General features: G+C 36.1%; 1 protein-coding gene across 1 annotated transcript in view; it reads right to left on the bottom strand.

Moving 5' to 3' along the window:
- LOC150013112 (zinc-regulated GTPase metalloprotein activator 1C) overlaps positions 1–20797 on the bottom strand; it is a 47459-nt gene extending 26662 nt beyond the window's left edge. The window contains exons 1-6 of the mRNA XM_090274148.1: positions 20530–20797; positions 15369–15455; positions 13273–13369; positions 12024–12115; positions 4901–4960; positions 3839–3876 (exon numbers count right to left, since the gene is read on the bottom strand). Coding sequence (XP_090130274.1) covers positions 3839–3876; positions 4901–4960; positions 12024–12115; positions 13273–13369; positions 15369–15455; positions 20530–20683 — 528 coding nt within the window. The 5' untranslated portion in view covers positions 20684–20797. The remainder of the gene's footprint in view (positions 1–3838; positions 3877–4900; positions 4961–12023; positions 12116–13272; positions 13370–15368; positions 15456–20529) is intronic.
- Positions 20798–27221: the final 6424 nt, after the last annotated feature.

Below are 27221 nucleotides of genomic sequence, written 5' to 3'. Positions count from 1 at the left end.
AACTCTATTAAGAATATGACATGTGCTCTGACTGGTGTGGGTCACTGGGTTGGGCATTGTCCTGCAGACCAAAGGGTCGCTGGTTCAATTGCCGTATGGGCACATGCTTGGGTTGCAGGCCAGGTCCCCAGTTGGGGGCATGCGAAAGGCAGCCAATCGATATTTCTTCTCTTCTCTCACACACTGATGTTTCTCTCCCTTTCTTTCTCCCTCCTCTTCCCCTCTGTCTAAAAATAAACAAAATCTTTGGAGGGGAAAAAAAAGAATATGACATGTGCCCTGGCCAATGTGGCTCAGTTGGTTGGAGCATCCTCCAGTGGTACAAAAGGTCATAGGTTTGATTTCCAGTTAGGGTACATACCCAGGTTGTGGGTTTGATACCCAGTCGAGGCACATATGAGAAGACAGCCCATCGATGTTTCTCTCTCAAAGCAATGTTTCTTTCTTTCTTTCTTTCTTTCTTTCTTTCTTTCTTTCTTTCTCTCTCTCTCTCTCTCTCTCTCTCTCTCTCTCTCTCTCTCTCTCTCGCTCTCTCTCTCTCTCTCATTCTCTCTCTCATTCTCTCTCTCTCTCTCTCTCTCTCTCTCTCTCTCTCTCTCTCTCTCTCTCTCTCTCTCTCTCTCTCTCTCTCTCTCTCTCTCTCTTTCTTTCTTTCTTTCTCTCTCTTTCTCCCTCCCTCTCCCCCAGTCCCCACTTCCTCCTTCCCTCTCTCTCTAAAGGAATGAAAAAAAAAAAGTCCTCGGTGAGGATAAAAAATATATATATAACATGTATAATTACAGCTGAAGGGACAAATGCTCCTTTCTATGTACATAGAAAGGCTGTGGTTTTTGCTTATATATCAAAAAGACAAAAAAAAATTTTGGTACTAATTAATCTAACATATCCAAAAGATTAAGGTTCAGCCCTCTAACTTAACATGACATAAGAAAGGAACCCTTCTAAATAACACCACTGTAGACACAACTTCAGTAAAGGCTATAGGGTGTCTTTTTCTGCAGAAATAGAAGCAAGATGCATTTAAAAAAAAAAAAAAAGGAAATAAAAAACACTGTTGTTGGTTGACCAAAGTGGAAATAAATCTAGTGTCAAAGATGTCAGATGACATTAAAAAAAATTAAAAAGCATCAGCAGGTATTTCTTTCCAATGGATCAGTTATAAATCAAACACTATTTTAGCTTTTAAAAAAAGATTATTGCATAATGTCAGTCTATTTATTTTTCTTTTTCCAAGCCAAACTGTTTTCGAACTGAATTGTTTCAATAGCTGGTGCAATATGACAAAGGAACCAAAGAGAAACCTCTCACTTGACCTTTTCTCTGTAACTTCATTCATTGATTCTATTGCATTAAATGCTGTCACATTTGTAGAACTGAAAAGAACAATGTCAGTAGCCTGGGTGTCAGGTCCTGAGAATAGAGAGCTGTCATTTGAAGTTGTCCAATTCTTTGCCCATGATTAAAAAATGAATATTTCAGATCAATGGGTGACAATCCCATTAGAGTGATAGCCCATGATATCAATTACCACTTCAGTTTCAATTTGGCTTGCTGGCCACAGAGTACCATTTCTCAGCTTTACTTATGATGGGCTGGCTCTGTGAAGCATGACACTCTTAAATTGCTGCCCATTATCCAAGTGTCATTACTTGTACTGCCTCAGAATTCTCTGAATCACAAGCAGCTACTGAGGTCAAGCTTTGCAACCCGAGGAATTGGACAACTTGGCAAATTCTTTATATAAAGGAAAAGTTATTTATCTGGCATCTGACTTAGAAAATCTAAAGTTTCCATTACCCTGACAGTATGTCACTTTTATGTAGGTATATTGATTTAATAATTTAAGAGGTTTTATCAAGGTGGCAGGGGGTTAAACGTTTACTGTGTTTGCATTATTCAGAGTGCTGCTTTGATTTTTTGGCCTCTATCATGCTATAATAGATTCTACTTAATTCCTCTCCATACCCAAATACAGTATACACATAAAACTATTCCTATAATCATAAATACATAAAGAGTTTGACTTTGGGTATGGCACTTTAAGTCTATCAAAAATATATATATATATCCTAACTACTAACTGTCCCATAGGTATCCCATATTTAGTAATAAATTTATATAGGAGATGAATTCAACATGCCTATAATAATTATTAAGAATGAAGAATTTGACTTTTTTTTTTTTTTTGCTTCCTTCGTCAACTTTTTGCTAGAAATGAACCAGAAGTTGGAATTTTTCTGAGTAAAAGTGTAATATATGGGATCTTTCTTTGATTCTTAAGACTATTATTAATAAATTTAAACTTAAAAATCTAAAAAGGTGGTGGGGATTGATGGGAGAGGGTGCTGGGTGGAGGGGCGCAAAGGGGAAAAAATTGGAACTATTGTAACAATATAATCAATAAAATATACTTAAAAAAATAAAAAATATATATCAATTATCAATAAACATATGAAGAGTTAAAAAAAAATCTAAAAAGGAATTATCTCCCAAACTTCTCAAGTTAGGGTGCTCTATCCCTGAGGGAACTGAAGGGCCAGTGAGAGGGTATCAGTAACAATTTGACAAGTCTGTCATAGATTTCTAGAGCATCATTTATTTTATTTTTTAATAAATTAACTGATTTTTTGAGAGAGAAATATAAACATCCATTTATTATTCCACTAATTTATGCATTCATGGGTTGCTTCTTGTATGTGCCCTAACCTGAGACTGAACCCACAACATTGGTGTATGGGGAAGACACTTCTAGAGCATCATTTTAATAAAGGCTGGAAGAAAAACAATTTTTTTCAAATTAACAAATTTAGATATATTGTAAGACAGAATACAAAATGGACATAATTTTTTATTTTATTTATTGATTTTAGTGAGAGAGGGATGGGAAGGAGGGCAGGGGCAGGGGAGGAGTAGAGACATGGGGTGGGGGGAGAGTGGGTGGAAAGAGGGGAGAGAGAGAGAGAGAGATTTGTTGTTCCATTTAGTTATGGAGTCATTGGTTGTTTCTTGTATGTGCCCTGACCAGGGATCAAACCACAACCTTTGGCATATGGGGAGATGCTCTCAACAACTGAGCTACCCAGACATAAATTTTTAAACATTAAATTTAAAACATCTAAAAAATTTTTACTTTGGGCACTATCCATATGTCCTGATTGAAACTGCAACATGGAGGATAATTTCATTTTTTTCTGCCTTTAGTAATATTTCACTTGTAAAGTTGAGAAACACTATTTTACTATATATGCTTTAAAAAATATTACTAAGTGCATTTTATAAAATGAAGCCCATTTAAGTGTATCTGAGGACCTTTTTAGTTACAAAAGCATTCAGAACAGGATGCCTTTTAATGGAAAGTTGCTCCTCACTGAACCTATGTATAAATCCTTATTTCTTCTAAATAAAGTAAAATGCTACTTTTTTAAAGTTCAATTATCTCCAGCTTGTGTGTGATAGGAGTTTAATAGAAAAATAAGATCTCCTATGCTTTATCAAGTTCAGTTTCCTCTATCAATCAGAGAAACTTATCAACACTGGGATTGAATCCTGCTGAGCAGTTACATACACCCAACTTTATTCTATAAAATCCTTATTATAAAATATCATACTTACAACTTTTATCACCTCAAGCCAGGGTAGTAGAAAATATTTAATCAAAAACACAAAATAATAATTTAAAAACACAAAAATTTCATCTATTGTTCAGGATACTTTTTTAAAAAGTTTTCATTAAGGAAAATTTCAAACCGACACAAATGTAGAGAAAGTAATATAATCAATCTCCATATACCCAGCTCTTAACAAATAATTGGCAACTCACAGCAGTCTTTCAACTTACCTTTAGTCCATATTTTGAATCCACGAGAGTTATGATACCTATAAAGAAATAAATCTTTTAATCAACTTCATTCTTGAGAATATAAATTAAAACTACTCTATTTCAGTTCACAAATGTTACTCAATAAAATATTGGTTTTTTTCTCTTCCCAAGGCTGCAATTTAATTCAATTCTATTAATAAGTAGATGCATTTTCAAATATGTATTGATTCTCTAGCACCACTTTAAGGGACTACAGAGGCTATAAAATAAATAATTTTTAAAAATTAAATAAATAAGCTTTTAATCTTATAATCCAAAATATTAAGAGGCAAATTTAAATTTCATACTATAAAGAGAAAAGAAAGAAATTACACAAGACAAGTTATTTCTAGTTTATTTTCACATAATCAAAATCGAGATTTTTTTTCTTAACATTTTTAACATATATGAGATGTCTTAAAATCTTATTCCTACAATCTCACCAAATCTAATTCACACCAATGTTATACATAATATGTACTTAAATCATGAAATGATCAATTAGTTCGACAATCTCTGAATTTATATGCTAAATAATTTTTTCAAAGGATAACAGCAGAATGAGTTTGATGATGCCTAAAGAATTCACCCAGCTACATGCCACATACATTAGAGCCAAATAACGGGGCCCAGCTTCAATGATTCTTAAATTATTTCACCACTTAGTCTATGACAGACCTGGTTTAAAAAGTGAAGAACTGTGGGGGAAAGGAGGGATAAGGCACAACAGGGGGTGGACGGATGACACCCAACAGGACAGAAATCAAACAATAGAGGATACAGGAAATCCACCTGATATTTTAAAAGAAAAACCTTAGTGGAAGCACTAAACTGGGAGCTGAGATTAAGATTTGACATCTGGTCCTACCATTGTCTGGGGCTTTAGAATCTGTATGAACAAAAGACTTACTTCATCATCAAACTAAACAAGTTAAAAAAGAGTATAAGAAGTTATAATTATAACATGAATGAACAAAATTCATCTTAACTATAACAATAACAGTTTACATGAAAACAAAAAGAAAATATCTTTTAACTTACCATCAAGATAAATATCACTCCCTAATTCAGCATCAATCCAAAACATAGAAGCTACAGCACCTGAAAATATATATCAAATAGAAATATTTCTTCAAACTAAGAAACACAATTCTACCATTATGTTTTAATTTGCCCCAACAGAATTAGTAGGCAAACACATATGTAAATTAAATATGGTTTTCCAGTCTTCTTATGGGAATTACAGTGATAGAATCCTTTTACTATTTTACCCATTTCTTCCCCTCTCCCCTTATCTTAAAAAACAACAGACCAACTTTTATCAAATAACAAATGTAACACCAAGCTTCTACCAATGCCACAATAATTTACCCACAGATATTATCAAAAAATTTGGGCAATATGACCGTGTGCACATAGGACTTATTTTTATTTTCTCTCTCCTGAATATAATAACCACATTGTTTAAAAATAATAAATTCTCTCTAAAGGAGAGTAAAACAAAACATAGATAATTTTAAAATCACATGTCCAAAAAATAAAAAATATATATTTATAAATTTTATAGAAGAAAAAGAACAAGAAATCCTTATACTATTTATTTAATACTAGTATAAAATTTGGGTCTGAGGAAAAATAATTTCTAAGTAAGAAATTAAAACTTGTTTTTGACAGAAACTGGTCCAGTACCAAACCACACACCATGATTAGTATGCTCAACACAAGAAAGAAAAAAAAAAACTGACAGCAAAGAAAGTATTTGATTTTTCAAAGCATCATAGGTCCAGTTAGTGACAAGGCTGTCTGAAAGGATGAGTGTGGGGGAAAAACAAGGATAACTGAACTCATTCCAATGTCTAAAACTGTCTACCGACCCTGACGAGACATGGTCCCCCAAGCCATCACTGTGTCAACTATGAAATACCTGTCAGCTGTTTACAGTGATTACTCATGCAAGATATAGCAAGGGCCACAAGATCTAATGGTTTCCTGATATCTATTGATTTTTTCCAAAAAACTTAATAGTTTTCCAATTTGACTGAATAGGATTTGTGAGTTACAGAGGCTGAATCAATGTTTGTCCCTTTCACAGAAATTACTTTACCATGACAATTATTTAGCTTAGAACTGGAGAGTGTCAGTCTCCTAAAAGGGAAACAACTGAATTGCCGATATGAATTTTATTCCCTTTACTTGGCTAACAACATGATATTAATTAATGAGGGAGAAAAAAGTAAATCTACTGTATCACTACACCGAACAATAAATCATAAAAAAGTATTAATTTTTTTCACTCATTAAAATTCCTAATGTACATAAATCATTTTGTTTTTTTAAGAAATTCACTCATTTCTATTCAGATAGTTTATAAGTCCTCAACAGTTAACATCTGCCTAGTATTAAGTTGAACTGTTAAGAGTATATTAGAGCTTTTAATCTAAATCTGATGTGTATCCTTAGTATAACACGAGGCTACACAAGATAGAACTATTTCAAATTTAGATGCAGGTGTTTAGAAGGAGAAGCAGAGATGAGAGAATGAAGTTAATTAAATTAATCAGTGGTTCTCAACCCAGGGTGATCTTTCTCCCTCAGCGAATATTTGGCAATATCTGGAGATATTTTTAGTTGTCTAGGGGACTGCTTGCTACTGGCATGTAGTGGGTAGAAGCCAGAGATGCTATATAAATATACTACAAAGCACAAGATAGCCTCCTACAACAAAGCATTATTCAATCCATAATGCCCTTTGTGCAAAGGTTAACGAATCCTGTGTTAAGATTATAGAATCTCCTTTTTCAAACCTAATAAAAAATAAAATAAAGTTTAAAAAGCCAAATTTTATTAGCAGGATAATGCACAACCTTCTGCCATAAACATTGACCAGCTGCCTCTCATACGTTCCCTGACCGGGGCCCAAACCCACAACCCAGGTATGTGCACAACTGGGAATCAAACCTGTGACCTTTTAGTGTAGGGGACAATGCTCCAACCAACTGAGCTACACCAGCCAGGGCTGACTTATGATAGTTCTTAATTCTACTCCCATACCCAGTAAGGAGGTTATAGGGAAATAATAATAGTTTACAAAGTCTTAACACTTATTAGAAATAGCTTTCAAAATGACAAGTAGCAGCACCAAGGGAGGAATAAGCAATGCAGAAAAAGTCAACAAAAAAATTTCAAGTGTAGAAGTTTCCTATCATCACCACATTTGTGGGGATAGGGGTCACTTTCTTGGACTCATAGGAAAATGAGGAGGTCTGAAGCTCAAAGATGTCCCCATACAAGATATGAAATGTATATTCCTAAGCAGTTAGAGCAAACCCAGGAGGGAGGAGCACTTGGTATTTGCACTTGTTACTTTAAGAGAGAGCAGAGCCTTAAAGTCACATTGCCCATCAGGTTCTTGCAGTCACCTCTTTTCTCTTTGCTTTCCGCTCCCTGCTCCCAGCAATACCAGTTTTCAAACAGAAGCTCAGGAGAAAAACAAGTGTAGGTAAAATGGATAGAGTATTAAAAAGAATTCAGCAATACCACATCTAAATATAGTTCTGGGTATTTTATATCGAGCACAAAACACATTGAAAAAAACTACACACATGTATTACAGTTTAGAACAAAAAGAAACTGAAGCAGAATAACATGAAAATGTAATGTGTAGTGCTAAAGTAAAATAAACTTAGAGCATACATACCATTACTTAACCCATTAATTCATCAAAGAATAGAATAGATGTTGGTGAAAACAGAATTGCTGACCAAAAGGAAGGTTTGAAATAATTATAGTAAATGCAAAGGCAAAAGAAAAAGCAAAACAATTAGAAGATAACAGTTATAAAGAACAAAAGAAAATTCAATAAAAGACAAATTGGCGTCATAAAGAGGATCCAATAATTTCACAGAAAAACTATTCATGATAATAAATAGAAAAAGGTACCTAAATGAAGACCTATACCTACAGATTAAAAAGTATACTGCAATCCAGGAAAAAGTGATTATGAATGACATCAAGATACATCTTGGTTATGTTACTTACCTTCAAAAATAAAAATAAAAATTTCAGGCATTTTGGATGAAAAAGCAAGTCACTTTCAAGGAGATGGGGAAAAAAATCAGACTCTTCTACAGCAACATTCATTGCCCCAATATAATAAAATAATGACCACAAAGTTCTAATGAAAATGTTCCCTAAAAATATTACCTCCAGTCAAATAGTCTTTCAAAAAATAAAACAATAGGTAGACATCTTCAAATATTAAATGAAACAACAAGCATTGAAACTCAAAAGATGCTGCATTCACAATCCTTCCTCATGAAATAAAAAGAGAAATTAGTGAACAAGGAAATGCAGCCTATCAAAAATAACTAAGAGATCACAGAACTATATTTTCTAAGTTCAGAGTCAAAATAAGTGTGGTCTGGAAATTTTGAACCCAACTAAGTAATCCTTCAAATATAAAAACAAAACAATGAAGTATGCAAGAACTCAGGGAATGCAGTGTCTATTGCTTGAAAAGATCACTTGACCACTAAATTCAGCAATCAAGAGAAGGATCAACTAAGGAATGGAGAAGCCACAAGAAGAGCAATGAGGACTAAAACCATTTAAATATAAAACTAAACAAAGTAGGACAGAATGTAAATATTAGACACCTTGACAACATAACAGAATACAATCAACCAAAATCAGAAGATTGGAGAAAGTGGAAGAGTGCTACTTTCGTCCTCTTTTATGACATAGTGTCAATAAATAACACTCTCAAAATAGTTAAAAAAAACAACCAAAAAACTTGTCAAATTTGTTTATGTTTGTTTTTTCTTATCTTGTATCTGTTGCAATCAAGAAACATTTACCTGATATTCAGCAATTCCTTCACTTCTTTCAAGTTCTCTTCTTTTACAATAAGTTCAAATAAAATTAAATTAATAATTATCCAGAAAAGCACAAAGAATGAGATCCCATTTTATAAAATACTTATGTATATTTATACAGTTTTCAGAAGTGCATAGAACAGGGTTGCCCAGACTTAGGCATTTATAACAGACATTTGCAACCTTTTCCATCTCATAGCACACATAAACTAATTAATAAAATTCTGCAGCACACCAAAAAATAATTTTTTGCTGATCTGACAAAAAAAATAAGTATAATTTTGATTCATTCACAATGAATGCCTATTGTTGTGTTGACTGTTGTTTTTTTTCTTTTTAAAAAACCTGGCAATCTAAGGGAAAAGTGGTTAGTACCCCTGACTAAATAGGTATTACATGTTTTAAAAATTCTTGTAGCACACACATGGCTGATTTATGAGAATCACTTGTAGGGCTTATTAAAACAGGTTGCTGCGCCCCACCCTTAGAGGTTCTGATTCAGATCTGTGATGGGGCTCAAGAATCTGAACTTTTGCCCTGGCCAGTGGCTCAGTTCATTGGAGCATCCTCTTATACACCACAAGGATAAAGGTTCAATCTCTGGTCAGGGCACATTACTACCTAGGGTATGGGGTTCCATCCCCGGTCGGGGCATGGATGGGAGGCAACTAACTGAAGTTTCTTTAATATATTGATGCTGCATTTTCATATTCTCTCTTTCTCCTCTTTCTTCCTTTTTTTCTTTTTCCCTCCCTCCCTTCTTTCCTTCATTCCTTTCTCTTTCTCTCTCCCCAAATCAATAAAACAATATACTCAGGTAAGGATTTTTTTTTTAATTATTTAAAAAGAAAAAGAATCTGCACTTTTTGCAAGCTCACAACTGAGGCTAACACTATCCTTCAATGTACCACAATGAGTAGTACTGGCACAGAGAAATACTGAGAATGAAAATTACCTACCTGTATTTCAAGGTACTGAGATATAGGGTGATTTTGTTTTAAACTTCTTCATATTTTCTTACATGTTCTTTAATTTGTTAAAATAATGCGTGTTTATTTTTAGCCAAACAATAAAAATCATTATTCTAAAAAAGTTAGAAGCAAAAAACATTAACTCATTTATATCTACAATTTGTACAAAAGTTTAACTTTTCTTTCTTCCTCTGAAAAGCTGTACCATGTTTTATTAAACTCACCTACTCTCAGAGAAAAGTTATGAGTTTTTCTAGTGTTAAAATGAAAAAAGCCTCATACTGGCTATTTCAAAAAGAGGCATATTATATCTTTTCCCATCTTACCAGATTTAAGCGAATTTAATATTTAATATCAATGTAATAGTTCACATTGTATCATTAATCAAACCTGTTGGAAATATAATAAAATGTATGAAAAATCCATGCCTATAATAAGGACCAAAATAGCCCAATTCAATACTAGTTTGAAAACATGAGGACAATGTTATTAATACTTCTAAGTATGATAACCACTGATTACATTTGAATCTTCAGTAATATTTCTTTTAAACAGTTATGATCCTTTTAATAAATTATCCCCAAATATTACTTTAGTACAGTTTTATGGTCCAATGTCGTAGATTCAGATAAAAAAAATGATGATATGGGTCAGACTTATAAAACAAACACTAAATGTTCTGCAAACTAGGAATAAAAATATTACCTAAAAGTTATTGGGTAAGAAGGGAAAAGAAACCCATTGTTAGAAACAGGTTGGCTTTGTGTAGCTTTCAACAGGGAAGCTTAATGTAATTCCATTCAGACATAAAAATTTCATGAACAATTATTCTTCATTCTACACCAGGAAAAGGGCCTAGTAGGCCTGATTTAACTCTATACCTTAGAACAGCATTTACAAAAAAAAAATATATATATATATATATATATACACATATGTATATGTGTACATATATATAAAATTTTAAGCTTAGTAGTAACATATGTATAGAGTACCACAAAATCCCATGATATAGTGAAAAATCTGTGATAAATAATTAAATATAATATTCTTTTAAATCCTGCAATACAGCGAGGCTGCGATAAGTGAACTGCAATATAGAGAGGGACTACTGTACTTGTTGGTCCTGGCTGGTTTGGCTCAGTGGATTGAGCGTCGGCCTGCGAGCTAAGTGTCACTGGTTCGATCTTCCAGTCAGGGTACATCAGAGAAGGAAAACTCTGACTCCAAAAAACCTCCGCTGCCTTGCAGCATACCTCTTCAGGGGAAAGGCTAAGGGAGTAAACCCTGACAGAAAATCCGGAGCCGGAGTCCCTAAGGCGGTTTGACATTGTAGTCAACACCGGCAACTCCTGCGGCGCACCTGAACCCAAGCTGTATTGACTCCGTCTTTCCCTTGGACCCTTCAGCTGCGAAGAGAGGGGGGTCTGCTGCATGGGCAACAGCAGACCCTCCATATCACCCCGCCCAGGCTCTGTAGCTTCAGCTTCACTGGAGAGGACACTCCAGCGTCATCGCAAGATGTCGATTCAACACGGGAGGAGACAGATACCGTGTCACTCCCGAGTCGGACTGCACAGCCATTCTCGGCGGTGCAGATAGACTCTTAAGAAGCTACACCATCGTCTCTCGAGACGGACGGCTGCCGACCGAGTAGTAGAAAAACAAAATGCTAAAAATAATTTAAAGGAATAGTTATTGCTGGAATTAAAATCCAAAAGCCCTTAAATATCTCCAAATGACCCTGAGAAAACTGGATTAGAAAGTAATCAGACATAAGATCTCTGTAGAGTGTAACCAAATATAAATTTAAAAGTAAAATGTCTCAATTTTTCCTAAATTTCCATATTTTAAAATAACTTTTGTTTCTACCAAAAATCCTAAATCAATAAAACTTCAAATTCTATTACCAGGTTAAAAGTCTTAGTACTCTGATCATGATTCAGCTGCTGAAGAACATGACAACCCATAAAAACAGAAATACTTTTAAATCTAGAGTAAAGCTTTAATACCCCCTTCTTTAAAATCCTCACCTGAGAATTTTTTTATTGATTTTAGAGAGAGTGAAAGAGGGGGAGGGAGAGAGAAACATCAACCGGTTGCCTCCTGATTGCACCCCAACAGGGGATGGAACCTTCAACCTAGATATACACCCTGATTAGGAATTAAACTGGTGATCTTTTGATGTACAGGACAACACTCCAACCAACTGAACAACCCGGCAAGGGCAACAGTCATTTTTAGATATTTCTGTAATACATTTATCTTAAAACGTTTAAGAACTACATTCTGGTTATTAATAATAATGTTGTTTCTTACCAGGATCTGCTAACCCCGTGGTCTCCAACAATATGTAATCAAATTTCCCCTTCTTCTGCATCAAATTCTCAATAGCTCTGAGGCCATTGTCCCTAGAGAATAATACCAAAACACAATACACAGTTGACTGCCTTAATATTTTAAAATAGTCATTACAAACATTTAAAAATACATTCAGCAGGTGGAGACAAAAAAATCTTTAAGCATGTGAAAATTTAACTCACTCCCAAGCTTTAACAAAATGTCCATCCAATATTTACCCATGAGGGGAAAAATAGATGCATATACATTGATAGAAAAAAAGAAACCAGATACATGATTAGTACTTAAATTTTATTAAAATTAAAAGCAGAGAAAATTTTAATATACCTGACTATAAAGTAAGCCAGAACCTATTCTTTTTATATCTTTTGGAAGAAAAAAAATCAACATCCAAAATAATGATAAAATTTATGAATTAGAGTAGTTTACTATAACAGCTAAAAGGACACTACTATTAAATAACTTAATTCTGTTCTGAATTAGAGTACCAGTTTTTAATTTCCCTTTTTCCTTATAATATCAAAAGTACAATAATTAATAGATTTCATTTTGGTTTTTTTATGAAAATCTGTTATGATTTTAGCCTTGTTAATATATTTGACTCAAAGTCAAACACCTAAGATAGTAAATGATGTAGAAGAAATTTAATTAACTAGAACACAGGAAGTCCACACAGTACAGGTGTTAATTATCCTAATTCGCTCACCAAATATTTGAGTGACCGCTATGTGTCAGGTCCTTTTCTAAGATCTGTGCTATATTAGTGAATAAAACAGATAGTCTTGGAAAGAACTACAACTGGTAGAACATAATGTGAAGATTTTCTCTTTTTTGATAGTTATTTATTCTTGTTTTTAGAGGATGAAGTCTTGGAATTAAGACCAATAACTTATTAAACTCAGAACCATTTCTTACAGATAAAATGGAACTTCCATGCATCACAGAGATTAAATAAATAAACCCTGACATCAAAAACGATTAAAAACTCAATAAAATAACCAAAATACTTATTAGAGCACATAGAAAAATGAAAATGAGAGCAAGAAACACTTTAAGAAAATGCATCCTAATAATTTTATATTGTTTGAAAATACAATGAAGCAGATTGTGTAAATTCAGTAAAATTACACAAGAAAGCCAAAGCTGGAAATATAAGGAGTAAGCATTTATAGTAAACCAACAAGCACACAGTAAACACAGTGCTCACTTTACTGAACAGCAGAGGCAACCGTTTCTAAGTTCCAGCCATTCTTCATAGAGCTCTCCACCTTGGCTCACAGCTAAGGATTTCTCTACTGCACTTCCTGAAATAAGAAGCACTCTTTAGATTATGTTCACTAGCTAACCAGAGTAAGTGTGAGTGAGAGAGTGTGTGTGTGTGTGTGTGTGTGTGTGTGTGAAAACACTCAGAAGCAGAAATTTCAAAGCAAAAAATGGATTTTATAACTTTAATCCTTCCATTCTATTCATGTAGCCTCAATATATTAAACTATACTACTCTAGCTTATTTTAGCTTTTATTTCTTAAAGAAGCAAATTAACGAACCATACCATAATTCCCCCTTAGGCCTCTTCCTTGTCCACTCCCATTTCCTCATAAGGTAGCTATTTCAAAGGCACTTCCTTGTTTGTGGCCACTATTTAGATAGTATGTTTTATACAGTAGTTTTCTTATGCCCTCCTACCTCTTAAGGTCCTTATTCTATTCCTCTGAATTGTTTTTGTTTCTATTAGCCTACTTAGTACTCCTAGTATGATTAAGAACACTAGTCATTTAAGGAAGTTTGTTTAGCCAAGGGATCAATGTGCTCACTTAAAACATTCAATTTTAGTTAAATACACCTAAGTTTCCTAGCAATGCTTCCTTGAAAAAAATATATGAGATTCTGATATGCTCATTATCATATAAGAATGATTTTAAATGTCTTATTTTTCCTCCAATAAAGAAATACACCAAAGCCAGAAAAGAGTTCTAAATGTCCAATAAAACAAGTAACCAAAAGAAATATTTTCTTCATTTGTATATTTTTTTGTTTATATTTCAGTCAGGTGATGACGAAGAGCTTTGAAAGAGGTTGCTACAGAATTTAGGGTATAGGGAACATCAACATAACATAAAGGAAAGTATTGTGAATGCTGTCAAGGACAAATTGTAAAGATCATCCAGAAAGAATGAAGAAAAATACTAGGAAGTAATAGATGCAATCAGGGTTCAAAAGAAGATCAGTTAATAAGAAGCTAGAGTAAAAGATTATGATCTAAAAATCCTGGGGTTTTTAACTTGCCTAATAGGACTTTTCTCTTTAGTTTATTGAAATCAAATCACATTTAACTAACAGACCTCCCATTTTGTTCATAAAAACTAGCTCCTTTACTAATTCACAACAGAAAAAGAAAAGAGCATACTTTAAGATATATCCCACAAAAGTTACAATGTTGGGCTAAAAGTGAGCTTTTAAAATTTACACTTAAGAAAAATTATAAAAGTAATCAAAAGACTATGTCTAATACTACTGTAGAGATTTTTTTAAACTACAGTTCAGTATTATAGACAAAAAATTGGAATGTTTAATGCATGTATTCTCACAGATAATTGAATTTTCTTAAGGATGGAGACCATATGCTCAACTTATTTTTAAAATCTTCAGTTTTTTAAAAAAATTTATTTATTTATTTGTTTATTTTATTTTTAGAGAGAGGGGAAAGGAGAAAGAGGGAGAGAAACATCACTGTCTGGTTGCCTCTCACTACCGCCCCCAACTGGGGACCTGACGTGCAACCTAGTCATGTGCCCTGACTGGGAATTGACCCAGCCAACACTTGGTTCACAGGCTGATGCTCGATCCACCAAGCCATAGCAGCCAGGGCTTAAAATCTTCAGTTTTAATTGCTTTGCAGATAATAAACATTCAACAATGTAAACTGATAATAACTAAAGCATTTTCAAATTTCTCAAAAGTTGTAATAAAACAATATAGTTAGTACAAAAGCACCTTTTCTCATATATCATAGATTTTCACTTCTGGAGTTATTTCATGTAAAAATCTGTAATTTAATACCATTGGTATGAATTCAGAAGTTATACAAAATAAAATTTTACAGAAACTATCTAATTACAGTATTTAAACTCTTTCCAAAATAAAGCTTGACAGAAATTAATCTAATTCTTCTACAACTATCCATATCAATGTATTCACATTATAATGCCTCGCATTTTCATTATGAAATATGGAATATCAAGTCACCAGTGGAATAACTTAACCTATAAATTCTTGCAGCATGGCATTTATTGATCTTTACTTACCTTCCCCAAATTCATTTAAAATAACTGCTACTCTTTTACTATGTTGCTCTGTCAAAATATAGTTCAGAAGTGTTGTCTTCCCAGCACCTGTAAAATATATATTTTTTTAAATGACAAAATTTAATGACTAAATACAAAGACAAAAAAGGCCGTTGGCCGGGGAGCTAAGTTGGTTAGAGCGTTGTCCTGATGTACCAAGGTTGCAGATTTCGAGGCCTGATCAGGGCACATGTAAGACTCAACCAGTTAGTGGAACAATCAATGTCTGTCTCTCAAATCAATGTAAAAAAAAAAAAAAAAAGAGTCCCAATGTTTTTAAAATATTTCATGTTCTTTTTCAATTTAACTAAGATTATTCTAAAGGAAGATTAACATACCCTTTGAATAGTTTTAAAATGTTTTGTTGACATAACATTTTATAAATATTTACAAATACTCCTACAAGTTAGAGGACACAGCTTTCTTCAACCTCATATGACAAAAATAATATGCCTTTTACATAACTTATAATACAATTAATATAAGGGTATCTAAATTTTCTATTAAATAAAAAATATTAAAGTAATGGCTCCCAAGGAATAAAGTACTCGTGCAGTTTATAAAATATAAAACATTTAAATCATTTTGCATGATGACAGTGTTTCTTAGCCAAAATATATGCTTTAATTCCCTAAAACTTACATACAAAGACCTTTTAACAACCATTGTTAACCAGAAACAAATTCAAACTGTATCTACTCTTAGTATGCTTCAAGCAACCTATAAAATTGATTTTATATAGATATGTGTGTGTAGATAGATATATATATCTATCTACACACACACACAAAATAATGGATGTAGGAAATAACAAGAGACTGAATACTCAACCTTTAGAAAGATAAACTAAGGCTACACTAACTTTATCCAGTAGGTGGCATATTAAACCTAATATGTTCAGCTGAAGTAGAAGAAAAACATTTGTCTTATAAGCCACAGACACCAAAGTTCCTAGAGAGGGGAGAAAAAAATCCCCAGTTCTAACTGCACAGTAGTGTAGTTTGATTGTATAAATTTATCTATTTTGTGTTGGTGAACATTTGGGTTGTTTCCAGTGTTTTTGCTATCACAAACACTTGTACACATCTTCTGAAGTGAATTTAGTATAAGTAGGAGTGATTTACTAAGTATTAGGGTTTTAATATATTCAACATTTTTAGGTCATATTCCTTTAAAAGTTGTTGAAGGCTTGGGTTCAGAGTCCTCTAGGTAGGAAGGCCCCCCAGTGTCAAATACAGAATGAAAGAGACAGACAGACCTTAACGAGGCAGGGCCATGAAGAATTCTTAAAGTCAGTCCAAGTGTAAGACAGAGGCCCAGCACAGGAACACTGCACTAGGTAGCGGCAGAGAAAATGGAAGGGGGAGGACATAAGAGACCTTCTAATAAAATAACCGGGGCTTAATAATTAACCATATGATGAAGCAAGACTTTAAGATGTAGTTCATTCAAAAATCTACAATGGACCAGATTTTATGCTGGGCCTGGGTAAAAATGCATAATACAGAGACAAACTGTCTCTACTTTATGCAGCTTAAGAATATTAAGTGGGATATAGAGGGAAATTCACATCAATAAAGAAGCAATTATGTCGCAGGATGATAGTTAATAGGAGACGTACAAGATGTTATGGCACACCTAAGAGGACATTTAGCCAGAGGAGTGTGAAAAGAAGAAAAGTACATAAGGGCTAAAATTCTTGGCACCTTCGAGAAGTAAAAGTAGTTCAACGTTGATGGGCCAGTTTTGCAGGCTGGGAGGTTGTCAAGAGCCGGATCATACAGAACCCTGTAATTCACGTTAAGGAAATTGAACTTTAACCCAAATGGAAACCACAGAAGGGTGTGACACAATCAGACTGACATAAATAAAGATCATAAAGGCTAAAATACACAGAATGCATTAAAGGGCATCATGAGTCAGGACTGTTAGGAAGCTTTTAGAGTATTCCAGGTGGTGAGGATCATAAGAGCAGGAGGTTTTGAGGGGGTGATAACATGAAGGTTTGGTCATGTTGAGTTTGAGATGTCTGTGGGACATCAAAATAGAAACTATCTGGGTGAGAAGTTAGAAGAATGTACAGAGGGGGTGAAATTTAAAAAAAGAAACCAGAAAAGCAGGTAGGAATACCAGAAGAAAAATGTGATGGAAGCTGAAGGAACAGTTTCAAGAAAGAGAAAATGGTAAGCCATAATAAGCAGTGGAACTATGCCCTAGATTCAGCAACAAGGTTGCCTGTAAGAGCCTCACTCCTGAGCTTCAGACCTTCATCCCCAATGCTTTAGTGGCCTACCATTGAGCAAAATGGGGAAGGCCAGAGGAGCAAGTCTGAACTATACTATTTTGGACAAGGAATTTGCTCAATTTCTCAGAAGGGCAGTCCTTGAATAACAGTGGAAAAATACCAAAAATAAATTCCATTATAAAATCAGTCCTGACTAAAAATAGGAATAAACTTAGTTAACAAAGCAAAAAGAAAAAGGGAAACACCAGTGATTTAGTTCTTATTTTTATGCAAAAGGTCTTCAGGTGCACCAAATTTGTGCCTATCTCTAGCAACATATAGGGATGGTATTACTTCCCCAAATCTTTTCACTTTGTTTACATTTCTTAACTTTCTCCACATTTATAGTATGCTCGTATATTTATTCTAGTCCTTCTGTTTAACTGTAAAGTTTTAAAATAATACTTCTCAAATTTTTCCAATGGAGTATCTTTAGTGTTAAGTGCATAAACCGTCCTTCAGGAAACTATACCATGTTTACAAATCTATGAATTCAAGTGTCCCTGTGCACTCCTATACGACCTCAGTTTAAGAAATAGTCTTGCTTCCAGTCAAGATGATGGCGTAAGTAAATGCAGTACTCATATCCTCCACGACCACATCAAAATCATAACTAAACTGCAGAACCACCATCATTGAAAACCACCTGAAATCTAGCTGAACCGAGGTCCTACAACTAGAGATATAAATAAGTCACATCAAGACTAGTAGGAGGAGCAGAGACGGAGAATGGGATCATCTCACACCCATGTGTGGTGGATAAAAATTGGGAGGGAAAACTCAGCAATGGAGGTAATACCCCCATGAGAAGCAAGGGGTCAGAGCCCCACACCATGCCCCTTAGCGCAGGGTTCCAGTGCCAGGAAGAGAAGTCTCCCTATTTTCTGGCTGTAAAAACCAGCATGGATTGAGGCTGAGGGAGACAAGAGTGCCTGGAGTCCCGGACATTCTTTTGAAAAGACCCATACATGAACTCACTCAGATTCACTTGCTCTGAGCTCCAGCACGGAGACAGCAAGCAGCTCAAAAGGCACCAGAGACATACAGGGAGGAATTGAACTGTCCAGCATCAAGGCAAAAGCTGGGAGAGCAGCTTTCTCCCAGTGAGAAGTGCTGGCAGAGGCAAGGAATTGAAAATACATGACAGGAAACTTCTCTAACATGGTTTAGGAAACAAACATCCAAGTTCAGGATACACAGTGTCACAAACAAGATGAACCCAAAGAGGCCCAAACAAAGACACATAATAATTAAAATGCAAAAAGTTAGCCCTGACCAGATGGCTCAGTTGGTTGAAGCATCCTCTCCTACTCCCAAAAGTTGAGGGTTGATACCCACTTAGGTCACATACTTAAGATTGTGGGTTCAATTCTGGGTCAGAGTTCATACAGGAGATACTGATCAATGTTTCTCCCTCAAACTGATGTTTCAAACTCTCTCTAAAATCAATAAAATATATCTTCAGGTGAGAATTTTTTAAAAATGCAAAAGGTTAACAAGAAGAGAAAATCTTAAAAGCAGCAAGAGAAAAGCAGTTGGTTACCTACAAGGGAACTCACGTAAGACTATCAGCTGATTTCTCAAAAGAAACTTTGCAGGTAGAAGAGATTAATACAAAATATTCAAAGTGATGAAAAGCAAGGACCTACAACTAATATTGCTCTACCCAGCAAAGCTGTCATTTAGAATCAAAAGACGGCTTCCCAGACAAGAAAAAGCTAAAGGAGTCCATCACCACCAAACCAGTATTACATGACATGTTAAAGGGTCTTCTCAAAGAGGACAAAAAAGGTAAACAATCAAATAGCAATAAATACATATCTACCAAGAATTGACTCTAAAAAACAAAATTTACAAACAACAGAAACAGACTCATAGATACAGACGTTTTGATGGTTGCCAGATTGGGGGACGGGGTGTTGGTGAACTGGGTGAAAAAGATGAATGGATTATGAAATACAAATTGGTTGCTACAAAATACTCATGGGATGTACAGTACAGCAAAGGGAATGTAGTCAGTAATACTGTATTCTAAAAAGTAGGTATAGTGTCAGATGGATACAAGATTTACTGGGATGATTACTTAGTAAGCTAGGTAATGTTTAATCACTTGAGTGTACACCTAAAACTAATATAATATTGTACTGTCAAGTGTAATTGAAAAATTAAAAAGTTTAAAAGCAAAAAAAAAAAAAAAGAGAGAGAGAGAGAGAAATCCGGTCTTGGAGGGCAGAGATTTTATTCTTACTCTTTCTCCTACACTGCTTTACAAACAGACCTCAAAAAAAAAAAAAGTTTGAGATAGGTGGTCTTTCCAGGAACGGCTGTAAGGGTAATGGCTTGTGGGAAAGGGGAATTTACCGAGGAATGCCCCTCCCTGTGTCTGTTACAGACACAGCACCCTCTAATGGTAATAGACTTATAAAGTAGATAGTGCCAGCCCCATTCTGCAGATGAGGAACTCAGACAGGTTTTGGGTTTTTACATTTTCAAATGAGGTACATAAGCTTCAGAAGGTAAGATAATCTGTTAAAAGGTCACGTGCAGAGTTTGGGGGCGGGCCCGGGCTTCCGACCGCAAAACCAGAACTAGTTTCAAGATGCGGGGTTAATTCTCAATCTCACTAGATAAATGTGAATCTAATGCAAGGGGTTCTGGGCATCATTAACCCCCGATATGAAAAGCAACCCCTATGGGAAGCAAGTGGCCCAGCCCGTACCTCAGAGACATTTGCTGCCGGCCAGAGGCCCGGATGCCTCCGGAAGAAAGGCACCATCAGACCCCAAAATCCCAGGCTACTAGCGTTTACAGCATTCTCAGACCGGGATGGTCAGTTACCTAAATACCCGGTGATAATTGTGACTGGGATCTTAGCGCCGGGGCCAGACTTTTCCTCCTCCTCTCTTTCCTTCGTTTCAATGGGGACCAATTCAGGACAGTCCTCATCCGCATGCTCCTCTTCCTCGTCCACAGCGCCAATAACCTGTGACATGTCGGCCAGCACTACACACACCTCTTCCACAGCTCAAGTGCTGGGACCAGCACGCCAAATAGCAGCTGCGCACGCCTAGCACGCCGCGCCAGGCGCGTCGTAACGTCATCATGCTGCGACGCGTGGCTCCTCCGAATCCCGCCCCTATTACCTGGGCTCAGGCTGAGGACCGCCTCCCCTGGTAGGCACGCCCCCGGGACGTGTTCTTTGAACCCGAGTGGTGGGGCGGAGTTGTTAGACTATGATCAGCTGGGCCCTCACCCTGTAGTTGCCTGCGCGGGCAGCTTTCATTCCTGATGTCAGCAGCGCTAAGGCCAAATCGGTTAAAATTTGGAGTGGGCATCGTGGTCTAAACATTTTCCCCAGGGAATAGCCTTTTATAACTTGACGCTTTTTAGTATCATTATTATTATTTTTTTTAATTCATAGGGGGGAAAATGAGAGACTATAACAACACAGTGTTACAGTTTTTCTATCTGAAGTAATGACCAGGGAAAACTTTTTAAATATGATTACATATGTTACATATATATCCAAATATTTACAATGCACATGCGTTACTTTCATTTATTGTTCTTTGTCACTATTTAAACCTTAGGTAACCTGAGTTCATTTATTATATTCTTTGGTTCATGACACTCTCTCAACATTAATCCATGGATAGCTCTCCTTTTTATTTACACATATTTATTTGTATATTAATATATTTATAATGAACTCCTCTGTCCTCACCCCTAACCCAAAAACATTACCAATAAGTTACAGTTACCTATATTCCCTTCTCCTAGTCCAACCCTTGAACTCTTCCCTAAGGCAGTAAATACAATCATGAGCTGATTATGGGTGATTCATTATTCCCTCTTTTATTTTAGTTTTATCACACATAGGTGTACTTAGACAATATGTTATTTAATTTTGTTTGTCTTTAAACTTTGTAAAAGAGTGTTATACAAAATATAAACTTCTGGGGTTATCTATATCTTTCAACTCCACCATTGTATTATATTCTACAGTACCGTGTGAGTGTACAGCAATTTATTTATCCATTTCCTGCCAACCGTTTCCAGGTTTTACACTATGAACAGCACTGAGTGATCCTTCAGCACTGCGAGACTGCCTGAACAGAAGCTATTACATCCCTGACCACCTTCTCTTACATATTTCTTAGGCACATTTATGCAGATTTTCTTACATGGCTCTGGCTGAATGTTATATTAGCATCTTCTCTCTCAACAAGAGGAACCTGTGCCCCCTAAGACTAGCTCAGTCATGGTGACCAACAAGTATTGCTGTAACAGTACATAGCCTCAGTCAGTGCAAAAAGTTTCACCCAGTGGTCAAAACTTAAAGGCAGCTGAAGAATGTATGTGTATATTTATATTCAAGAGAGAGACGCCATTTTTAATTGCTTCAAATCTTCTCCTTTCTTTAAATCTCATTAAAGCTGTCAAAAAAATTAAAGGCATCTCAATTGTCCATCACACGATGTATGGATAAACAAAAGGTGGTATATCCATGAAATGGAACATTAACTCACAATAAACATGAATAAAGGACTGACGTCTGGGACAAGAGGACTAAAACTCAAAAACATTATGCTAAGTGAAAGAAAGCATTCAGACACCACCACATATTGTATAATTCCATTTATATAAAATATCCAGAATAGGCAAATCTATAGACATATTGTAGAAAATAGATTAGTTGTTACTAGGGATTAGGGGACCTAGGGGAGTGACGGTTAATGGGTACATTTTGGGGGTTATGAATATATAAACGTACTAAAATTGATAATGGTGATAGTAACACAACCCTGAATATACTAAATACTGCTGAATTGTACACCTTAAGTTGGTGTGTAATATGGTCTATGAATTTTATCCCAATAAAGTTGTTATTTTTTAAAAAGTTAAAGGCCCATCTATGCATCAAAATGTGGTGTTGCCAGTGTGATTCTGCAGAGAAGCTGCCTTTCAGGTCTTGCCCCCAGAAGTTTTAAGTCCTGGCTTTCTGAACAGAGTGGAATTAGAATCTATTTGTGGTGATTTCCAAATTGAGCCATACCTAAGTATGAGTATAAAGATTACAGCTTAATAAAATCTTTCCTTTTATCTGTTTCCATAATACTCTTCATCAAGTTATTTACCTATGAATTTTGTGGCATTCTGCCATTTTCTTTGCAGACTCTAGTAATTGGACAGAATTCAGAAAGCATGTGTCTGAAGAGGTGAGGGTTAAGATTATTAATATATATGGCTTGCAATCTCAGCTTTTCCTGCATGTCTAGGTATGAATATTTTACCTCTATCTTAACACAGGACTTAGCAATTTTATCATTCTATTTTGAGTGAGTCTTTGTTGTTGTTATTTAATTTAAAATGTCTTTAAAAAAAAGGTTTTCTTGGCCTTCCAGCCAAGATGGAGGCCTAGACAGACACACTGTGTCTACCTCCACAACTAAGAAGAAATACAACTACCTCAAAACTGGAGACAACCAGACATTCCAGAAAATCAAGCTGCATAGAAGTCCAACAAACAAAGATATAAAGTGAAATACGCATCCAGACAGGTAGGAGGGGTGGAGCCAGGGCAGAAAGGATTCGGTGTGATTGTGGCAACAAAAGCAGCAGTGACAGGCTGGCAGAAAGCGCAGTCACACGTTTTAAAAAGTAGGGAGGGACACCTGGGGAGCACTCCCAACATCAGACCAGACTACACGGCTCACAGTTCCAGTGCCGGTGAAAATAAAGCCTCATTGCTTCTGACTGTGCAAACCAGATGGGTTTGGGGTGAAGGAAGAAACTGCTGGTCTCTCAGTAGGGTCCGCTTGTTTAAAGGGGCCCCACAGACCTAGAATGTTCGCAGACCCACCCACTTTGGAAACTATGGCCAGGGCAACAGCTAGAGAGGCGCCAGTCCCATACAGAAGTGAGAGAAGTGCCTGGAAAAGGGGCAAGTGCTGAGCAAGTAGCATTGTTCCCATTCAGACTCCTCCCTCACATACAGTGCCACAACATGGTGAAACAGGTAGCCCAGTACTGAAAAATACCTGAGGCTCTGCCCCTTACAACATAACAGGAGCGACAGCTTTACCTAAGACAGAGAGGCAACCAAACACAGGAGCCTGTCAAGATGAGGAGACAGAGAAGTATGACCCCAAAGAGGGAACAGATCAAGGTTCCAGTGGGAGAACTAAGCAATGAGGAGATAGCCAGTCTAACACATGTAGAGCTCAAAACACTGTTGATAAAGATGCTCACAGGCTTGACAGATATGCTTAAGTACAGCAAACACATAAGGGAAGAAGTGAAGGCTATGCTAAATGAAACAAAGGAAAATCCACACAAAACCGATGGTGAAGAGAATGAAACCAGGGTTGAAATCAATGATTTGGAACATAAGGAAGAAAATAAAACAGTCAACAATTACAGAATAAGGAAACAAGAATTTTTAAAAATGAAGGGAGGCTTAGGAACCTCTGGGACAACTTTAAACGTGCCAATATCCAGAAGGAAAAGAGGAAGTGCAAGAAATTAAAAGCTTATGTGAAACAATAATAAAGAAAAACTTCCCAAATTTGGCAAAGGAAATAGACATACAAGTCCAGGAAGCACAGAGTCCCAAACAAGCTAGACCCAAAGATGACCACATCAAGACACATCATAATTAAAATGCCAAAGGTTCAAGATAAAGAGAATCCTAAAAGCAGCAAGAGAAAAGCAGAGTTACCTACAAAGGGGTGTCTATAAGACGGTCAGCTGATTTCTCAAAAGAAAATTTGCAGGCAAGAGGGGACTGTCAAGAAGTATTCAATGTGATGAAAAGCAAGTACCTACATCCAAGATTACTCTCTCAGGCATAGCTATCACTTAGAATGGAAGGGCAGATGAAGTGCTTCCCAGACAAGGTAAAGCTAAAGGAGCTCATCATCACCAAGCCATTATTACATGAAATGTCAAAGGAACTTACTTAAGAAAAAGAAGATCAAAACTATGAACACTAAAATGACAACAAACTCACAACTATCAACAACTGAATCTAAAAAATAAAAACAAAATCCAACTAAGCAAACCAGAATAGGAACGGAATCATAGGTATGGGGATCATTTGTGGAGGGTTATCAGCTTGGAGGGGGAAGGGGGAGAAATGAGGAAATGGTGCAGGGGTTAAGAAGCATAATTGGTTGGTACAAAGTAGACAGAAGGAAGTTAAGAATAATATAGGAAAGGGTGAAGCCAAAGAACTTATATGCATAACCCATGGACATGAACTAAGGTGGGCCGGATTGGTGGAGGGAAGGGGGGGACTGGGAAGAGGGGAGCAAAGGGGAAAAAATTGGGACTACTGTAACAACATAATAAAATATACTAAAAAAATAAAAAATAAAAATAAAGCCTCCATTAAAATACCAATAATAAGGTTTTTTATATCCTAAGTATGATAGTGCAGAATCTATTTCACTTTCTAATATAACTTTAAAATTTCCTTAGTTTTGCAATTTTGTTTAGTTTCAGTTGCTTTATGGTAAAACTACAACAATAATAATAATGTGTGGATCCCTTACCATCTGATAGACATTGTGTTAAGCACATGAAATACATTACCTCATTTAATTCTGCAACATATTATTTGTATACCCATTTTTTCCCTAGTATATTTTATTGATAATGTTGTTACAGTATTCTCAAATTTTTTTCCTTTGCTCCCCTCCACCCAGTATCCCACTTCCCTCCAGCAATCCCACCCCCACTTAGTTCATGTCCATGGGTCGTGCATATAAGTTCTTAGGCTTCACCCTTTCCTATTATTTTTAACTTCCCCCTGTCTATTTTGTACCAACTAATTATGCTTTTTGATCTCTGCACCATTTCCCCATTTCTCCCCCTTCCCCCTTCCAGCTGATAACCATCCAAATGATCACCATACCTATGATTTTGTTCCTATTCTGGTTTGCTTAGTTGGATTTTGTTTTTATTTTTAGATTCAGTTGTTGATAGTTGTGAGTTTTTTTTTATTTTAATATTTATTATTTTGATCTTCTTTCTCTTAAGTAAGTCTCTTGGACATTTCATATAATAATGGCTTGGTGATGAAGAACTCCTTCAGCTTTACCTTGTCTGGGAAGCACTTCATCTGCCCTTCCATGCTAAGTGATAGCTTTGTCTGACAGAGTAATCTTGGTTGTAGGTCCTTGCTTTTCATCACAGTGAATACTTCTTGACAGTCCCTTCTTGCCTGCAAAATTTCTTTTGAGAAATCAGCTGACAGTCTTATAGGCACCCCTTTGTAGATAACTCTGTTTTTCTCTTGCTGCTTTTAAGATTCTCTCTTTATCTTGAACCTTTGGCATTTTAATTATGATGTGTTTTGATGTTTTGATGTTTGGGACTCTCTGTGCTTCCTAGACTTGTATGTCTATTTCCTTTGCCAAATTTGGAAAGTTTTTCTTTATTATTGTTTCACATAAGCTTTCAATTTTTTGCTCTTCCTGTTCTCTTTCTGGCACCCCTATGATTCTGATGTTGGTACGTTTAAAGTTTTCCCATAGGTTCCTAAGCCTCTTCTCATTTTTTAAAATTCTTGTTTCCTCATTCTGTAGTCATTGACTGTTTTTTTCTTCCTTGTGTTCCAAATCATTGATTTGAACCCTGGTTTCCTTGCTTCACCATTGGTTTTGTGTGGATTTTCCTTCGTTTCATTTAGCATATGCATTTGCCATACTTAAGCATATCTGTCAAGCCTGTGAGCATCTTTATCAACAGTGTTTTGAGCTCTGTCTGTTTGGTTGGCTATCCCCTTGTCGTTTATTTCTCCCACTGGAGCCTTGATCTGTTCCTTCTTCTGGGCCATATCTCTCTGTCTTCTCATCTTGACGGGCTCCTGTGTTTGTTTGCCTCTCTGTCTTAGGTAGAGCTGTCGCTCTACCATTTGTAAGGGGTGGAGCCTTAGGTATTTATCAGTACAGGGTTACCCGTTTCACCATGTTGTGGCACTGTATGTGGGGGAGGGGTCTGAATGGGAACAATGCCACTTGCTCAGCACTCACCTCTTTTCCAGGCACTTCTCCCGCTTCCCATAAGGGACTGGTGTCTTTCTAGCTGTTGCCCTGGCCATCATTCCCAGAGTGGGTGGGTCTGCAGATGTTCTAGGACCACTGGGCCCTTTAGTCAAGTGGACTCTGCTGAGAGACTGGCAGTTTCTGCCTCCTCCCCAACCCCCACTGGTTTGCACATAAAGAAGCAATGAGGCTTTATTTACCCCAGCTCTGGAAACATGAGCCGTGCAGTCTGATCTGGTGCTGGGAGTGCTCCCCAGGTGTCCCTCTCTACTTTTTAAAACATGTGACTGCGCTTTCCACCAGCCTGCCGCTGCTGTCACCACCACACTGTGTCTTCTCTGCCCTGGCTGCACTCCTCCTATATGCCTGGATGAGTATTTCTTCTTTATATCTTCATTTGTTGGACTTCCATGCAGCTCAGTTTTCTGGAACTTCTGGTTTTCTCTAGTTTTGAGGTAGTTGTATTCCTTCTTAGTTGTG

Source organism: Furipterus horrens, unplaced genomic scaffold (genome assembly GCF_987537825.1).
Source record: "Furipterus horrens unplaced genomic scaffold, mFurHor1.1.pri manual_scaffold_4, whole genome shotgun sequence".
Lineage (NCBI taxonomy): Eukaryota > Metazoa > Chordata > Mammalia > Chiroptera > Furipteridae > Furipterus > Furipterus horrens.
This window is presented reverse-complemented; position numbering and strand designations above follow the sequence as displayed.